Source organism: Gavialis gangeticus, unplaced genomic scaffold (assembly GCF_001723915.1).
Source record: "Gavialis gangeticus isolate Ggan-Ray unplaced genomic scaffold, GavGan_comp1, whole genome shotgun sequence".
Classification (NCBI taxonomy): Eukaryota; Metazoa; Chordata; order Crocodylia; family Gavialidae; genus Gavialis; species Gavialis gangeticus.
Window position 1 is genome coordinate 50517296 of NW_017728996.1, and position 17873 is coordinate 50535168.

The 17873-nt window shown below is 38.4% G+C and overlaps 1 protein-coding gene across 1 annotated transcript in view; it reads right to left on the reverse strand.

Annotated features, from left to right (window-relative positions):
* The window catches only part of NEO1 (neogenin 1), a 321940-nt gene that overhangs the window by 80255 nt on the left and 223812 nt on the right, over positions 1-17873 (reverse strand). The window contains exons 9-14 of the mRNA XM_019503843.1: positions 15265-15419; positions 10675-10823; positions 9136-9274; positions 7327-7376; positions 6378-6522; positions 4684-4794 (exon numbers count right to left, since the gene is read on the reverse strand). Coding sequence (XP_019359388.1) covers positions 4684-4794; positions 6378-6522; positions 7327-7376; positions 9136-9274; positions 10675-10823; positions 15265-15419 — 749 coding nt within the window. The remainder of the gene's footprint in view (positions 1-4683; positions 4795-6377; positions 6523-7326; positions 7377-9135; positions 9275-10674; positions 10824-15264; positions 15420-17873) is intronic.

Below are 17873 nucleotides of genomic sequence, written 5' to 3' on the forward strand. Positions count from 1 at the left end.
CCACAGCCAATCTTCATTTTCCTGCATGTTAATGCAATGCAGCTTACACAGCTGACTTTAGCATCAAAATCATCTCCATGACAACACATTTGATGGTCACAAACAAAGAATTATGTCTTCACTGTAGATTTAAGCAGATTTCACAGTTTTAACAACTGCCAATAACTTGGGTATTCCATCTGTTAAAGAAATCACTTCAGCGCTGTCCGGTGCACTTCAATTTTGCAGTCCCTCTAAATCCATGGGGCCTCTTTACATACTTACCAAGCCATTAATGTAAAGGGGAGTTATGTGTGCTGACACATCATCAGAAATGAGTACCTGTGGAATCTGTCAACTACTGATGGCAAACATTCAACCCCAATCCAATACCTACATCAGAATTGTGCTGCTAAACCGAAAAACTTCCACAGCACTTATGTAAGTTAGCACCAAAGTATATGCAATGAAGGGCTTATGCCCCCATTCTTAACTGAAACTTGAACTAAACCACCTTTATATTTGTCTGTACCTATACCTGGAAGAGAGGAAGAACAGTCTTTTCTTACTTTGCATTACTACATCAGCCCAACAGAATCGCTAGTGCAGCAGCAGATAGAAAATATTTCAAATAGAAGACAAGGCACAACCCCCCTCCTCCAAAAGAGAAATCATTTCAGATAGTTCTGTTGGCTGCTGCCTTTAGCGTTTCTCACTTTATGATCTGTGTTGTATTTACTGAAAATAGGTAACCAACTGCAGTGCAACAGTGTCTTGAATCAGAATATGCCTATTGGTTTGCCTCAACTAAAGGGATTAATGGGCTGCAATAAAAAGCAGACAATTAAATTTCACAAGTATTAAATGCAAAAAAAAAACAAAAAAAACCCACATTAATGCAATGCTAAAATGAGAATTTTTCATTAAAAACAATCAATACATTTGGAAATCAAAATAGCACAACGGATTTGTTTTATGCGTGTGCTCTGCACCAAGGCTCTCCCCTCTGATCCCTGCATAACCATATAAATGCTAATGTAAAATTGTAATGATCCAATTTTCATTTACACTGGGCATGTCTACATGTGTGCTTTAATGTGCAATACACTAGTTTACTGCACATTAAAGTATCACATAAAATCCATGACATTATGCTAATGAGCAGTAAAATAGTCTACTGTGCATTAAGCATCACCCAAAAAGAGTACAAATGTACTACTGCACATAGCAGAGCCTAATGTGCATTCATTTAGTACCTCACACTGGAGGTACTAAATTTAATGGGCTTTAGAAAAGGTGCATTAATGCACATGTAGACACACCAACTGAGGCCCTATGAAGTAGACATAAATCACATTTATTCCCATTTTCAGAGTGGTGTAAAACAGCAGGGGTATAATTGAGAATCAGTTCCTATATGGGTGTCTGAAATTACAAGTTTAAACTTTAACTATATCAACAACATATTATTAAAAATTATCTATATTGGTTTATTAGAGAAACAAAAGCAAGAGTCACACACACCCACACCATGTATTCATTCCTTTCTGTTACGTTATATTGACCAAATACCATATTGCATTACCAGAGCCAAGGATTTTCAGTATATGGTGCATTGCAATCCATATGTTTAAAAGAAAAATAAAAGTTTGTACAAGTGCCTTTACATTATAACTTTTATGCAACTGAAATCTCAAATTCTGTGACTGTTGAGGTTTTTGGTCTTTAAATACAATGCTGGCATTACCCTCTGACAAAGTACTGTTAACTATGATTCAAAAGGAAAGTGCTTTTTTATTATTTTTGATAAATGCTACCCGAGTATGGAGCCTACCTGGATTTTGGCAACTAAAACTAACTGATTTTCAAACCAATAAATCTGTGCCCTTTCCACTGAGAGTATAAGATACACAGTTACATGGAACTTGAACATAAAAGGCAGATTTTCAACAACTAGGAAACTCAACACAATTGTTAACATTTCTCTCTTATACCACTCATAATTAAACACTAGAGATTAAGACCATAGGGCAGTGGTTTTCAATCTGTGGTTTGTGGACCTCTGGGGTTCACAGACTATGTCTAAGGGGTCCATGAAAGAGTATCACATCAAAAGTATGTGCATACGCACACTAAAGGAGTCCGTACCCCCTTGCAAAATTTCTTAGGGGTCCACAAATAAAAAAAGGCTGAAAGCCACTGCTATAAGAAGATACTTCTTCCACTGTGTGGCAGTTTTGCACAGCACTGCTGGTACAATTTGAGTCTAAAGATGGCACAACTAGTTCTGTGTCAGAGGCAAAGTTCACCTAGCATATGCCAAATATAGGGGCTCTCCTACAATCCAACCTCTTTGCTGCTGCCTGGCTAGATTGCTGCTAGGTCACATGATCCACAACTACATTTTTTGCAGCACGCTGCCTATTTGAGTTAGAGTGACCCACAAGCTGCTCCAACACAAGGTAGAAGGAATGGCCCGAGGAGAACACTTTGTATACATTGGTTTGATCTACCCTCTGAAGTTTGGGAATTTGGTGAAAGAAATTCTAGAAATGTGAAAGTCCATCTAGAGCAGAAGTATGACCTTCTGAAAAAGGACTTTCCAGCAACTGGAGATCAGCTGGGTGAGAGAGGCTCCAGCAAAACCAGTATACAAAAGACGGTGCGTAGTGCAGGAAGCATATGGTGGTTGTATGCTATCGAAAAGATATGTAAAGGGATCTTCCACTAGCCAAGTAAAGCTAGGCTTATGATTGCTTTTTATGAAAAAGAAGGAAGAAAAAAAAAAAAGATGTAAAATTAACTTGTGATTTAAAACTGACCCGAGGAAACACCACATATAATTCTTAACGTGAAATTTCCATCTAGGACTATCTTTTTTCTACCTATCTTAAGCTACAAAGTCACCTCTCTAGGTTCCTTAATTTTGTGACTCTGCCTTTCACATTCATCTCAAATGCGATGTCTTTTTATATGCTTCTTGAACTCTAAAGTATACTCCAACTGCTGAATTTCCTTCTTTTATCATTGCAGCTATATATCATGAAAGGATCACCAACAGCTTAGTTAATCACTACCTTCCACTCATTAAATGAAGCCATGCTGGTTATCCTTAATCACAATATCACCGTGCAATTTCAAAGAGTTCTACCTTGAAATAAGAGGCACTTTTAAGAAAAGAACCATACTACTTGCCAACTTTAATAGTATTTAGTTAGATACTAGAATAAGCCCAATAAAACACACTTTTCCTCATTCAAATCTATCCTGGAGATTCAGGTTACAATTTTCAACATAGTTTATAGGATTTAATTCCTATTAGAAGACACATTCCTATACTGCATTCCTAGACTACTCTGAAACTATTTAACCTCTTTTTCAGAAAGCTTCAGTATAGAAACCTAACCATTGCCAGTCAAATGCTGTCTTTGCATGCCTACATTTCCTGAGGGAACATGTGAAAGAAAGGAAGAGAGAAGAACATCATTAGAGTGTGAACCCAATAAAGCATGTATTACATCTTCCTGTTACCCTTCTAAACGCATCTCTCTTCCATGCTTGTATTTTCTGGCTTTTGCTCCTTCCCCCATGAGTGCTTACGTCTCAAACCCTGCTGTGTACAGGGCCTAGCAGTTTGCATTTGCCGCATGCTGTGGTCATCTTTATGATGCTTTATGGTTGTGGGGCATGGGCGCTTAATAAGTAGTCAGAGAACAGAACTGAGGCATTTGAAACATGCTGCTTTAGGAGACTGCTGTATGTCTCGTACACTGAGCACCAGACCAATGAATCTGTCAAGCAGCAAATCAGTAAAGAAATTGGAACCTATGAATGGTTGGAGGTTGTGTGATGAAGGAACCTGCAATGGTATGGACACATCATGAGAAGGCTGGACACCCTTGCCAACTTCATAATGCAGGGCACAGTGGAGGGAAAGAGAAAAAGAGGTAGACCCAAGAAGAGCTGGGGAACCAATATTAAGAATTGGACGGAGCTTCCACAGACAGAGTGCACAAAGCTAGCCAAACAGGGCAGAGTGGAGGAGGGTTGCTACAGCATCTAAGACGCTCCAATGGTCACAGCAGCCTCAGGACTCACCTGACCGGTGCCCTAATGGGGCGCATGTGCAGATGCTGAAACATTTATTACTCAGTTAATTAGTCAACTGCACAATAAATGTCTCATATAGACATGCTATAATGCTGTATCCTACCCTGCCAAAGCACTGCTCATTTCAGAATCAAAACAATAAACTATGAACTGTGTCTTGCTTCATTTTGTAAGACACTAGCATGCTTCAGGTACTGTAAAAATAATCATATTTCAGACTTTAATCTAGGAAAAGTATTCATCCCGTTCTGTGGTGTGTGAACATCTGGATGATTAAGGTCAAAATCTAGACATTCTTATTTGGCACTACCATTATGTAATAAGCTATTACTTACTGCAGAAAATAAAGAAGTACTGGGACAGTATTCCATTTTCAGTTTTCAGGCCACTATCTAGACCTGATGGGAACTTTATTTTACTATTTAACTTATGTATAAATAAAATTCATAGTCCCATTGCATCAGTCCCATAAAGTAAATGTTACAGAACAAAATCATGTTTGTCTTGGAAGAATGGAGTCATATTTGTAGCTACATTTCTAAGATACTGAGAGGACTTTAAAATGACAAGTATGCTACCTAGTTATGTCCTTACCATCCAAGTCACTCTCAAAAGTTTCCGCTGATATCCAGTCAGTAGCTGGTCCTGTACCATTGATTGTTAAGGCAGCCACCCGGAAGCTGTATTCTGTACCTCGCTCAAGACCTAATACACAAACAACATGCAAGTTATTAAAATAGGAGCTCCAGCTGCGCATAGAAAGAATCACAATTTATAATTAAAGACATCAAGAATCCCACCAATCTGACCGTAAGAGCGTGTTAATGTGAAAGTAAATGGATGGAAGCACTTGTTGTAGCTGCTGCTGTAACATAGTATGGGTCAAGCCTGAAACAGAGCCAGGAAGTTAACTGCATTATGTTCTGGCCTTTCACCCTTGAGACTGCTGCTTGAGCATAACCTGAGGTCAGAAATGGAAATCAGTGCTTTTCACAGTGCGAACTCCAGTAGAGGAGACTGACACAAATTGTGGTGTAACAGCTAGACTGTGACAGGAGATGTCCAGGACTATGGCACTATGGAGACCTTCTCTGTAGGTCAATGGCAGAACAGCATGAGGGTTGTTTGCAGCATATACAGTCAATTGATGAATGAATGGCTTTGCTTTACAGGTTATTAAGCTTTTCATCAGCATGGTGGAATGCTTTACAATTCTATAACTAAATTTCTACATCTAATACCACATAATTAACCACCAAAGTATATACAAGGAATTAATTCCTTATTTATCCAAGTCCACAAGCTATAATCAAAATAATATGAAGATACACTCAAGCTTAATACACTCATTTATCAGCTATGCCTATGAATAATAAGAGCTTCCCCAGTTGCAATAAGTAGCATCTTGGTTTGTGTTGTTATTTTTAAATACGAGATATACATCTTTACATTCAGCAGAGCAATCCCTAAGCAATCTGAGCTAAAAGTCAATACTTGTTTTGCATTGTATAGTGGTTATTATATTAGCTCTATGGAGACAGGTCAGTTTTACTTTCACCTGTAAACAATTTCCTAATCGGTTTTGCTTTATTGTTTCCATACAAAAGCAGAATGCTGCAACATTTGGATTGTAGATGCTAGTTCCGAAGGAAAAAAAATTCCCTGAAAGCCATCCATCGATATTTAAAGCAACACTGAGTTTACATTTACTAATTGTATTGATTCTATGACGTGGGGATTGAACCAAATGTTTTGGTTCTTTGTGTTTTAAATACAAACCAGCCAGCCCTTGCTCTTCTCACAGCATCCACTAGAACACATTAAGAGTCAGAGCTGGCAGGTCTAAGAACAAACCATACATCCTGTTAAGCACCTGCTCATTTAGTTAGGGTGTCATTTTATCTTTCTTGGCAAAAGCAATATATCATGGATATCTATCTAAAAATAAAAGTCAGTTCAGTCCAGTTCAGTTCACACAGCAAGACTGTGGCAGAATCAGGACACCTGACTTCACTTTGCCCTAACCATTGTCTCATGCTGTCCCAAATTAATTCAGTTCATTCACTTAAAATATTTTCAGATCACGTGTGAAGGCAAGAAGCAATAGCCCTCCCTCCCTAAGAAATAGTCAGCACCACTTCAAATTTCTTTCCTGCCATGGCAGGGGGTCGGACTAGATGATCTACTCAGGTCCCTTCTGACCCTAGAAACTATGAAACTATGAAATCCTGAGAAACACATTTTAAATGCTGCTTCTTTCAGGTTTTGGATAACATAAAACAACCCACCTTCAATTAGCTGAAAAATCTGTGTCCCGCCGATGCTCTCTGTTACATCACTCTTACGAGAAACTTTACGGTAGCGAATTTTGTAGCCAGTGATTTGACCATTGTGGGTACCAGGAGGAGGGGGCTGCCAATGTACCATGATGCTCTGTAGAAGGCAAAACATATTACAATTCACTGCCTCCCCTTCAGCCAATCAGACTGTTCTATTGCTAATGCTGCATGCATTACCAGTTTGATTGAAGTGCTGTCCCATATAAAAAGAAAAGGTGAAAAAAGAGGTTGAGGAAAGAGTTGATAACTAACCTGCAAAAATACTCAAATTCTAAAATCTTAATAAATAAAATAAAAAAGGATGAGCGCATTATTCTAGACCACCCAGGAAGCCATAGTCACATGCGCACACACACACAGCAGTAGTTAATGAGCACTGGGAACAGGTTTTAGCTCTGGCGCCTCAGGCTCTTCTGTCTGATCTGAACTTCTCTTTTCCCTAATAATCAACCTCTACATCAAGTTAACCCATTGCCACCGCCTGTCTCCCATTTAGATGTATGTTGTATTCTTAACCCCCAGTGGAGTTTATACTGCTCTAAACCACAGATTAAGAAGTGGTCTTTAGAGCATATAAAAGTGAATGGAAACCTCCAGGCACTGTGAACAAGACCTCACAGTTATACTAAAACTGATAAAGTTGTTCAAAGGATTGGAAATTAAGAAAATACAGATACAGAGGGCCCAGGTGATTCAGATAAAAAAGCCATGCCCCAAACCGAGGTATTTTCAGAGATATTATAGGATTGGGATTGCTGTGAAAAGGTACATGGAAAAGCCTGCTAGACTGGGTGGAGTGGTTTGAAGTAAGACCCTAAAAGGCCCTAAATTTTGGGTGATCTAGGACCAATCTACTTTCATCTTTACCTTTAAGAACAGCAAATGCACAACATCTTACCTTGGAATTGCGGACTTCCAGGGACAGATTCTGGGGTGGAGCACTGGGAACTAGAAACATTTTAAAAGGTTATTCCTCAAAAACTATATAAACGCTATGATTCCTGCCAGATACCAGTCCTTATATAAAGTACAAACCCCTCTTGCCTTAGATCATGTTTGATACACTGATGATGGTGCCCTAACCTAAATACGATATAGAGTAACTGTTCACATAAGGAGCATTTTGCCATGATGTAGGATGTAATTTTTTAACCCCATTACCTATCATTATGCACCTAAATAAAAACAATCTGAGGTTCCAAGTTACTGATAATCTATAATTTACACAGATTTCAATAGGAGACTGATACTCAGCACCTTTCAGAGGCGAGACATGTATGCAGGTGCCTAACTCCTCAGGGTATCCAGATTGGACATTCTGACCAGTGATATTCTGCACAAGGAAAACGGTATACCAGGGGGTTTAAGTCAATCTATTCATGGAAAAGGAGGGGTCGGAGCTCTCAGCAAAGTTTGCTGCTGCTTTCCAACCTTCTATTCTTCATTACGGTGTTCAGTTGAGAGTGATAAGGACCAGAGTACCCTATGCTCTGATGATCCTATGCCAGAAGAACAGTTCCTACAGGACCATTCCAGATAGCATTTGTGAAGAGCAGACCTACAGTTACTGCGATTTACACTGGGAACTGGTCAGGCTCCTAACTAACCTCATAACTAGGGAAGGCTGATATACAGACCGATTTTTTTTCTGCTTCTCCCTTTCCAGCTGACCTGAACTGAAATCAGCATAACTGACGATCACGCCTTGTATTCTTTAATAAGCACTAACATAGTTTAAAAGGAAAAAAACAAAACAAGCTGAAAATTTTCTGCAAGGGGAATCTGCTTTCAAATAGTGAGAAAGGACCAGACAAAGGAAGATGGTGTCTAAAAACAGCTCGTAAAAGAAAAATAATTACAAATGTATTTCATACCTAAATATTATAGGCAGAAGTTAGTATTAACTGTGACCAATTTTTCATAGATCCCCATTTACTCACATCCACTTCCATTTGTCTTGCCTGAAATACTAAAAGCAGGCAGTTTTTCTAGTATTATAAACAACCGATTTAACAATATCCACATGGGAACCAGAACAAAAATACATAGTGTTTTTCTCTGACAACTAAGCAGACTTAGCAAGTGAATTTTTAAAGAGAAAATAGGAAAGAAAAATACAGGGAAAAATCACGGTACAGAATTATGAATCAAAGAAACCATAAATTTATCATAGCTGTGCTGTTTGTGTCACTACTGCTATTCATCCATCAATTTTAAGATGCAGCTTGGGGGAGTTATCATTCATATATGAGCATTTATGCCAAGCTAAAGTTTATTATGCAAGACTGCTATCTATTAACACAATTAAAAATCAAACACTTAATAGAAAGTCTGTTAACACATAATAAATTATGAGAGTTAAAAAAAATAAGCTGGAATTTCTGGGCTCAATAGTATTCTGCCCCTGTTGTTTTTTTTTTAAATATTTTGTAGACCCATTTGCCCATGAAGCGAACTAATGCTGTTGACATTATGGAACCTGTAGACTTACTAATATAAAACCAGCTGCTTTTGTAGGTATAGTAATTTCCTTCCAACCAGTGTGGACAAGGTCAATGAAGTTTATTCAGCATGCATGACCACATGAAGCAGTCTTACCACCCTGACATAAGGCAACAGAAAATTCCTGAAGGTTTCTATGGTTAAAAATCAGTTTAACCAAAAGAGATAATGTCTTCCACAAGAAAACTGGATTAAAGCAACTCACCATCTGACAGCGTTCGCACAACAACATCTTGGGTAGACACTCCAGGGCCATGTTTATTGTAGGCCACCACTCGGAAGCTATACTCTGTGTATTTCTTCAAGCCATTAATGGTGTAGGAGTGACCTCCCACATCAACATCCTGGGCATAAACCAACATAGATGTGAACTAAAAACAATGCTGAATCTATCATGTTTTTATTTACAGTGTCATAATGCTCAAAGCATTGAGGTCCCACTGTGGTGGAATCTGTTTAAGCCAACAGCAGATACAAGCTCTGGTTTGAAAAGTTCATATTTGAATAGTAGGTTTACAAAAACAACAGTAATTATGCAGTGTACAGCATAATACTGAAAAAAAATTGAATTGTACCAAGCGGAGAGGAGATCTCTTACTGAAAATGGATCTGACAAACTTATTTATCACATGCTAATGCTTCCACTTTGAACAGTGGGATGGAACTAACAAAAACAAAAGTAATGCCATTTATTTTAGTTCAGGGATACAACAGATTCAGTCAAAGGTTAACGTCTTAAATTTGCATTAACATTTTAAATAGTATGTTCAACTGTTCTTGCAATTATTGTTTAGCTGGAATCCCAGGTGAGTGGGGATGAGTAATTGAGAGGCTAGGATTAACTCTCAGTCTCCTATGGCCAAGTCGAAGTCTACAACATTGCTGCTATAATGTTTCAAGTCCAGGAAGCTTAGTCACTTAGCAGGATCCTCCCTGCTTTCTCTGAAATATCAGATCAAATGACTGGCTACTGAGTTTAAGCAATCAAAATAATAACAATTTGCCAAGGTTAGAGATCACATGGAAATCATCAACTAAATTAGTGGAGGTTATGGTTTTCAGTAAAATAGATTACAAGTGAATCTATCACCAATTTTTTTTGCTAGTCTACTTCACATATCCTGAGTTAATGGGCATTTTTACACATGCTCGGGGAAAGGGGGGTGGGGGAGACTTTAATTAGAGTGGCTCCAAGAGCCACTCTAATTAAAGCACTACAGCATCTCGTGTACCAGTGTCCCTGCACTCTAAAATGGCAGCAAGGGTGCTTTAACTAAAGCTCATCGAACGAGCCCAAATCTCAGAGGGTTGTTTTTTTTTTTATTTAGGCCTGAGTCTCTTAAAGCTTTCTGAGTTGTAACTCAGACCTTCCTACTCCTTCCGAATCCAGTTCGTATTAACCTACTGATATTTGCCAGTCTAAGGTTTTGTTTCCATACAACAGTTGGACCAGTTACAGTTTTTAAAACAATAATTTGGCTAAACCAATGCAAACCCAGCTAGAAAAGCAGTTACTGTATGCTGCACCATTGTAAAATGGTAAGAACCTCCACTCATGAGATTATATCTGCTTAACATAACCTATTTTTAAAACAATTTTAGTGAAGCTGGTGCAAGAGATGTCTAGATCAGGCCTAATGAGTTCAATTACCAGTAGGTTGCTAAATGACATGCAATTACTACAACTGTATAATGTCTAACCAGAATTAAATGGCATTATAAACTGTCCAGAGATCCATCATACCTGCTCATTATCCATCCCCTTTTCCATGTAATAAAGCTTGTAGTTCTGAATTTCTCCATTGCCAGACAATGGCGTTTCCCAGGTGACAGTGATTGAAGTGGGAGAGTTGGCATATGCTCGAATGTTGGGTGCTGGACCAGGAAGTTGAACTGGAATGAAGACATGGAACTACTGTAAGTTCACTGATCTGAACACTCAATTTTACACTAAATATGTTGGGGGCAAGTCCTGAAAACATGATAAAAAGGGTATTTTTGAAAGCCAAGTAATAAAATTATATTTCAAATAGTATATTGAAACTGGGCAACATTCAGAATAGTCATCAATTCTCTAATTGGCTATGTCTGATTAGTGAAGTACTGATCATCTTAGCCATTTTTTCTAGATAGAGATGATTAAATTCCACCTCCTAAAAGACTTAACACAATTAGAAATATCTTATGTACCTCATAAAATGAACTGCTTTTTAGGTTGTAGACAAGCGGACATTTTTCTAACATTCAATTATAAGGCTTTCCTTCCTGGAAGAAACTCTTAGCTTCAGAACCAAAAAAATGTTTATGATAAGGATGTGATATGGTTACCTAATACCATCTTTACTTAAATATAAAAGACAAGGTTTTTCCTCAATCAACACAGGGAAAAAGCGTCCTTGTCTTATATTCACATACAATGAAACCTATTAAATACATTGTCTATAATTAAATTGCTACCATTAACATGCTCAAAAATGGAAACCAACTATGAAGTTAATTAATGCAGCCAACACTGAGCATGACTTTAAACATGTGGTCCACATTGGGCAAACGTACTGATAAGAACCTACCACAAGGAAAGATTACTGAAGCCCACGTAAAGAAAATATATGCTAGTGCCCACTGCACTCAGTGCCAACTATTTTCAGGTCATGGTGAGCCACTATACTGAATATATTTTTACTTCCTCTTCACTTCCACAGCTGAGCTGTGCCTTTTTTTCCCCCATTCAAAAAATTCCTGTTTCTTCACTGGCCTTGAATGCCTAACAAACATCACCAAACAGGGCTCCTCAACAGTTCACCCAGAATCTCTCTATCATCCCCTCTCTCAGCTTGTTGCATATGATTAATATGGCCCTGCCCTCCATGAGGTGGACCTGTACCACGCTGCCCTAAGTCTTATCTGCAGATAAATTTCTGGAGGATCCCAGGACAAGAATACCCAGTTCCAGTCATTGGGGTGGGGTGGGATGTGGTAATTAGCACATGGGTCCTTTGTTGGGGGGAGTATCTGGAATATACACTCATACTGAGCAGTGCCAAGCAATGGGGTCACCATGGCTTAAAATGCTGTTGACTGTTGGGACCCAGCCCAGTAAACTATATGGCAAATCATGATCCTTTTGGCTTTGGACTAATATCATACACAGTTTGTACTATATATAAAGCATGTACAAAAGTGCTGCTTAATAGTGTGTTTATGGAATACCTGTGCTAGAATTTGCAGCAGTTTTAAAAAAGGTAAAATGCATCAATTCTAGACAAACTAAATTACTGCAAACATGTTGATTTCCAAGTTAGTGCTTTCCAATTTGCCCCCCACTTTTACATGCTCAGGGAGAGCAGGTCTGACATTAAATGGAGCAGGGGAAGAAGGGGCTGCAGGAGAAAGAGGCTTGGGATGCAGGGGGCAAGGGAGCCACCGGACTCCTTCCAAAATTTATTTTCCCTGCTGTAGCAGTGGAAGGGGGACAAATTCAAGCCAAACCTCCAATAATTAAGTTAAATACTTGGAAAAGTATAACAAATTAGTACATTACTGGGGGGAGGGGTTTGGCTAATATTCAGGGTTATCTAATATTTGAGTAAATATGAAAGATTAAATGCATGTCATTAAATACGCTTTATTATCTGTGTATTTAAACCCAGTTGATTTTATGCATTATATTTCTTATCCTTCAACTTGCAAATGTCTGCAGAATAAATATTACTTTCAAAACCGACTAGCATAACAAATCTGGTACATATTCATCGATAAGTAGCAGCAATTTAACCATTTCCTTGCATTCTCTGCCCATTAACAGACAATATATTAAGTACAATAAAATGTATTAGTCTTGGGACACAGAGAACCACCAAACCTTTTCAGGAACTTATCAATATGCCCAGGAAAGCTCAGTCTGCAGCAAACAATCAAATCTAGCAATCCAAAGTGCAGATCTGAGGAATGGTATGAAACTGGACACTTCAAACCAGATCATATTCCACCTACTAGCAGCCTAAGCAGACTTAAGATGCCTGCAGCATGATCCAAGCACATCCTGCTTGAATCCCTGAAAAGTACTGAATGCAAGAGGTAGATGGGTCCTCCCCCTGCTTGGTGCTTTTTTGCAAATTAGTCTTAAGGCTAAGATGGTATATGCAAGGGTCCACCTGAGAATGAATCAAATACAGATGGGTATAGACGATGAGACTTCAGGCAGAATATTGTGAATTTTTTTGTGCTTGTGAGTGTATTAATAATTATGTTTAGAAAATATGTTAGTGATGTTAAAAGGCCTGATAATCCATCAAAATTATTTTCAAGTGCCCCCTATTTTCAGCTTTGTACCCGAGACAAAAGAGCTAATCTTAAAGATTTTTCTTTCCCTCAGCTAATGTGATGCCTATCAGACTTGCACCTCCCTATAAATACTCCTCTATACAACAGTTTGAAGCAATAAGGGCTCTAAAAAGTATTGTACAAAAAATGCATTCTGTGTCCATCAGCAGATACTTGCCTGGCTGAGGAAATAACTTCCTGGAAGACAGAACTCTTCCTTTCATGGATAAAAGTGATACAGACAAAATTTTAATTAGATCTGCTTACTGAAGTGGAGAGAATTGAATCTGGTGCATTCTGGCTAACTGTTGTTTGCTTTATTTCCTTACGAATTATTTCATTCAATTAGCACCAAGAGCTAAATCTATCCCATATCTACTCCTAAAAGGACTTTTCTCCTCCAAATGCTGATTTTCAGAGGGCAGTTAAATATTTCATATATTTGAAAAGAATTTCCAGAATCCTTCCAATTTCTTTTGGCTCAATCCCCTTTTGCCTTCTATACATCTACTTTACCACAATATTCAGGTTGCATCCTTAAGCATTAACTGAGAAAGTGGGGTATATTGCCCTGAACAAAACACCATGCTAACAGAACAACAGAGCTGCCAGGACCTGAGCTGGCTCATGTATCTATGCATGGCACTGCATTTTAACACCAATATACATGAGGAACAGAGTACGTATTCTTCCCCACTCCCTATAAACAAAAGAATTTTTTAAATATTTTCGAATTAGTTGTTGATCTAAAAGTAATTAAAAAGGGTCCCTTAAGAAATGTTTGCTCCCTGGATCAGACTCTTTATTTTGCCCTGAATAAGCTTAACAAAACAGATTCTTCAGCTCTCCCATACAGTTGCAACTCACTGGAAAATAGTACATAGCCTAGCATCCTATCTTCTGTGACTGGGAGATTCTTCAGATAATTTCACAAAAAATGCACTTGAAATAAGGCCCCTGTCTCCCACTGGTCCCACTGGGATTGAGGCTCTGCCTTCCTCCCCCTCCAAACCTTAGAGATGACAGCAGAGGGGACCTCCAGGTATGGAAGTATAATGATCAATATGCCCAACATTGTCTTAATTGTGCTCTGGGAGGCTAAAGTAACACGGCTTAGCCCCAAGAGAGGCTTGTCATGGCAACTTGGCTGCTTCCCTTGCTGATCCCCCTGCTGCCACATGCAGTGGGGCAGCGTTTTCCAAAACCCAGTGGTCACTCCCATGCCCCTGCCTCTTGAGTGCCACTGATCGCTGTTGCTGACAGCAACAGGCAACAGTGGATTCAGTGGTGAGAAAAGCAGCAGCCTCCCAGAGGTCCTCCATTCTGACATCCTACTTGCCATATGCCACCTCTCTCCCCTGCCAGTTATTGTCATTGCAGGCCATTGCTGTCCTTTGGGGGCCGCAGGTTGCCCATCCCTTCTTTATTACATCCTTACAACTTAGTTTAATCTAGGACCATATAATGGTATTAACATGAATTATAACTCTGTGGCTTACAGATCACATGATTATAGGACGGAGTTCAGTGACTTAACTGTGTTTCCATGATGTCAACAAGTTTGAATTATTTTAACTTGGAATTTCTTGGGCTTAAAAACACTTGATTTGGGGGACAATTGCAACATATGTCTGTTTTTAAATCTTAAAATGATTGGTATTTACTCAATTTGAATGCCAGTGAACCCATTTTTAAAATGTGGAAGTATTAGGTAAGATTGTCTGAGATGCGTTGCAAATGCAAATTGGCTAAAAATGGTAATGTTTCATTCTTTAATTACCCAAATGTTATGTTACATAAATAATACAGGTTAGCATATTATTGTACGATGAAAAAGATGTGCAAAATGTCAATTGGAATCTAAGCTAACAAGGTCAACAAGTGCAACCAGACTGTGCGAAGCAACTCTTCTGGAAAAAAATCCAGGAAAAGGGGAAGAAAAAATTTCTCCTGTCTGTTATGGATCTAGGTCAATGGAAGTCAGCATGGGCAGAAATACTTAAAGGCTTACCTTCAGGCTGCGTTGCCACCTTCAATGGTATTGAACTCTCTCCAGGGCCATGTTTATTTTGAGCCACAACTCTAAAAATGTAGACTGTCTCTGGCATCAGGTTTTGGATTGTCACTTGCATCTCCCCAGGGCGACTTGTATTTTCAACACGTTCCCTTTAGGAAAGAAAGGTTTGAGGCAGGAAAGCAATCGCTAGTTAGTAAAAGGACTAAGGGGGAATAAAAAGAATTACCAGACAAAACTTGGAACAAATAATATATTTTGTTTGCACATATCTATCTTACAAGTTACTGGCACAATACATTACGTGACCCCAGTTGTACTTTATAGTTATATGCTAATGTATGGAAGACAAAACAGCTTCTCATTCTGCAATTTCCCTGTAAGCAGGTAGCAGAAGTTTTTAGAAATCTAAAGGCTTCTACTTAACACCACACAAAGGGGTATGAAAAGTACTGTTTCATTGGATATTCTTAATTACTTATGGGTCTATAATAATTTATACTAAAAATATGCCAAGTCTCAAGTCTACAAGGAAGAGAAAATAAGAAAGTTTACAATAGTTTGGCTAGATTTAGAGGATTTTTTTAAAGGGACAATTTATTATCTCAAACTTTACTTCATCCTGGTAACTGAATTTTCTTAAATGACTATGAAACAGTATGCTGTGAGATGCCAGGCAATAACAGACAACTCTTACAGTACTTACCATAGGAGGATAGTGGTCACTGTTCAAATTCCACAGGATGGAAACTCAACCTTTAACTTTCACTCCCTCACTTTACATCACAACTTCAACCAATGGCTCAGTACAGCAACTTTAAAGTTCACATAAAGAAAAGTCTCTCTCCCAGATAGGTTAAGGTACAGTTTTTAAATGATATTTGTTTTCTTTTTTTTTCCCCAAGTTTGCTGCTTGTCAGCTACGTTGCTTAAAAAAGGTAACTTTGTTGGGGACCGTGGGAAAAACCATTTAAACAGAGATTGTAAAACCAGACTTCAACTTGTTCTAATTTAATTTAATTCAAGTCTACATGAGACCTGAGATGCATCAAGATGTGAAGAGTAGACATTAAGCTTGATGTAACAACTGGGTCAGGGGAAGCAATTTTGTTACTGTAATTTATTGGAAGATGCCTAAAGGATTCTTTGGGTGGCATCCATACAAACACATCAGAAAGCTTCATTTTGGGTTGAAAGTCATATGCTCTGTAAAGGCATTACCTAGGTCCTGACTTTAAGACCCATTTATGTGGGCTGCTGACTAGTGGTGCCATTCACAACTCAAATAAATGAGTTTGTTTTAATATTTTACTGGAATTTTTTTTTTGGGGGAGTGTTGGTAGTTCACTAGAGATACAACGAAGTCTGCTACCCCATAAAATTGTGTGCGTACGTGTGGGGTGGGCGTTATTTTAGATTATTAAATCACACCAGAAAACAGCATGAGCTACTCCCCTACCTATCTGCAAGTGTGGAAAGAAAAACTGCATTGTTATTCAGCGGCATGCTGGAGGTCCCATTCAGACAGTAGTAAATCAATGTTAGAATTTCTAAAATTTATAAATGATATACTAAATACTGCAGTGTGTTCTGGGTACATTTTTATAAGGATGCTGAAAAACCAGGAAGCATGCAGAAAGAGCTACAAAGTCCAAGAAAAAAATATGCAAGGAGAAACTCAAACATCATTAAGCTATTGGGTTTATTGTAAAAATGACAGAGGTGATTGGAGTGTGAAAATTCTTTGAAAGGGAGAAAATACACGGCAACAAAAGGCTCTGGAAAAAAAGGCATAACATAAAAGAGCTATAAAATGCTACCAGACCAGTTCAAATGAGAAACTATGTACGCCTTTTAAATGTGAAGGTGATTAACAGTTGGAACAAACTAGGAAGGGAAATGGTATATTCTTCATACTTTGCCTTCAAATCAAAAGTGGATAGCTTTGGAAGAGATGTTTATGCCAAACATGAGTTATGCAACTCAATACAGAAATAACTGGGTGAAATTTAATGGCCCACTCAGTAGAGGGTGCCAAACTAAATGAGCTATTGGACTCTTCTGCGGTTAAACTCTGAAACTATGACCTGTGTTAACAAAGCAGGCCCTACCCTATGTTTATCATCTTTAAAGAAACAAACAGACCCAAGGAAATAATTTAAGGAAGGATTTTTTTAAGAGACGAGCACCAAGGTACCACATTATTTTGTCCAGAGGGTCTATTAATTCTAAGCAATATGAAAAGGTGAGAAATCTGAACCACTAACAAGCCATTGAAGATCAATAACAATGCTGACATTAACTCAGTTACAAGCCATAAGGCAGCTGGGAGAATACACTGAGTGCCTCAGTATAATGGCAACAGGAGGGGTTATTGCCCCCAAACTCAGCAAACATCAATTGTGCCTATAGAGTGGCAGAAAATACTGCTCCAGGAACATGCTGTGCACAGCCAAGGCACTGAAGATGGCATATCCAGCTCAAAGTTCAGGGGAATGGTTATAGCTTAAAAATCAACTGTAATTATAACCTTTATTTGCAAATAGGTGTCACTTATGCCACATGAACTTTTAGATGCCTGGCTTTTAACATCACTTATACGATGC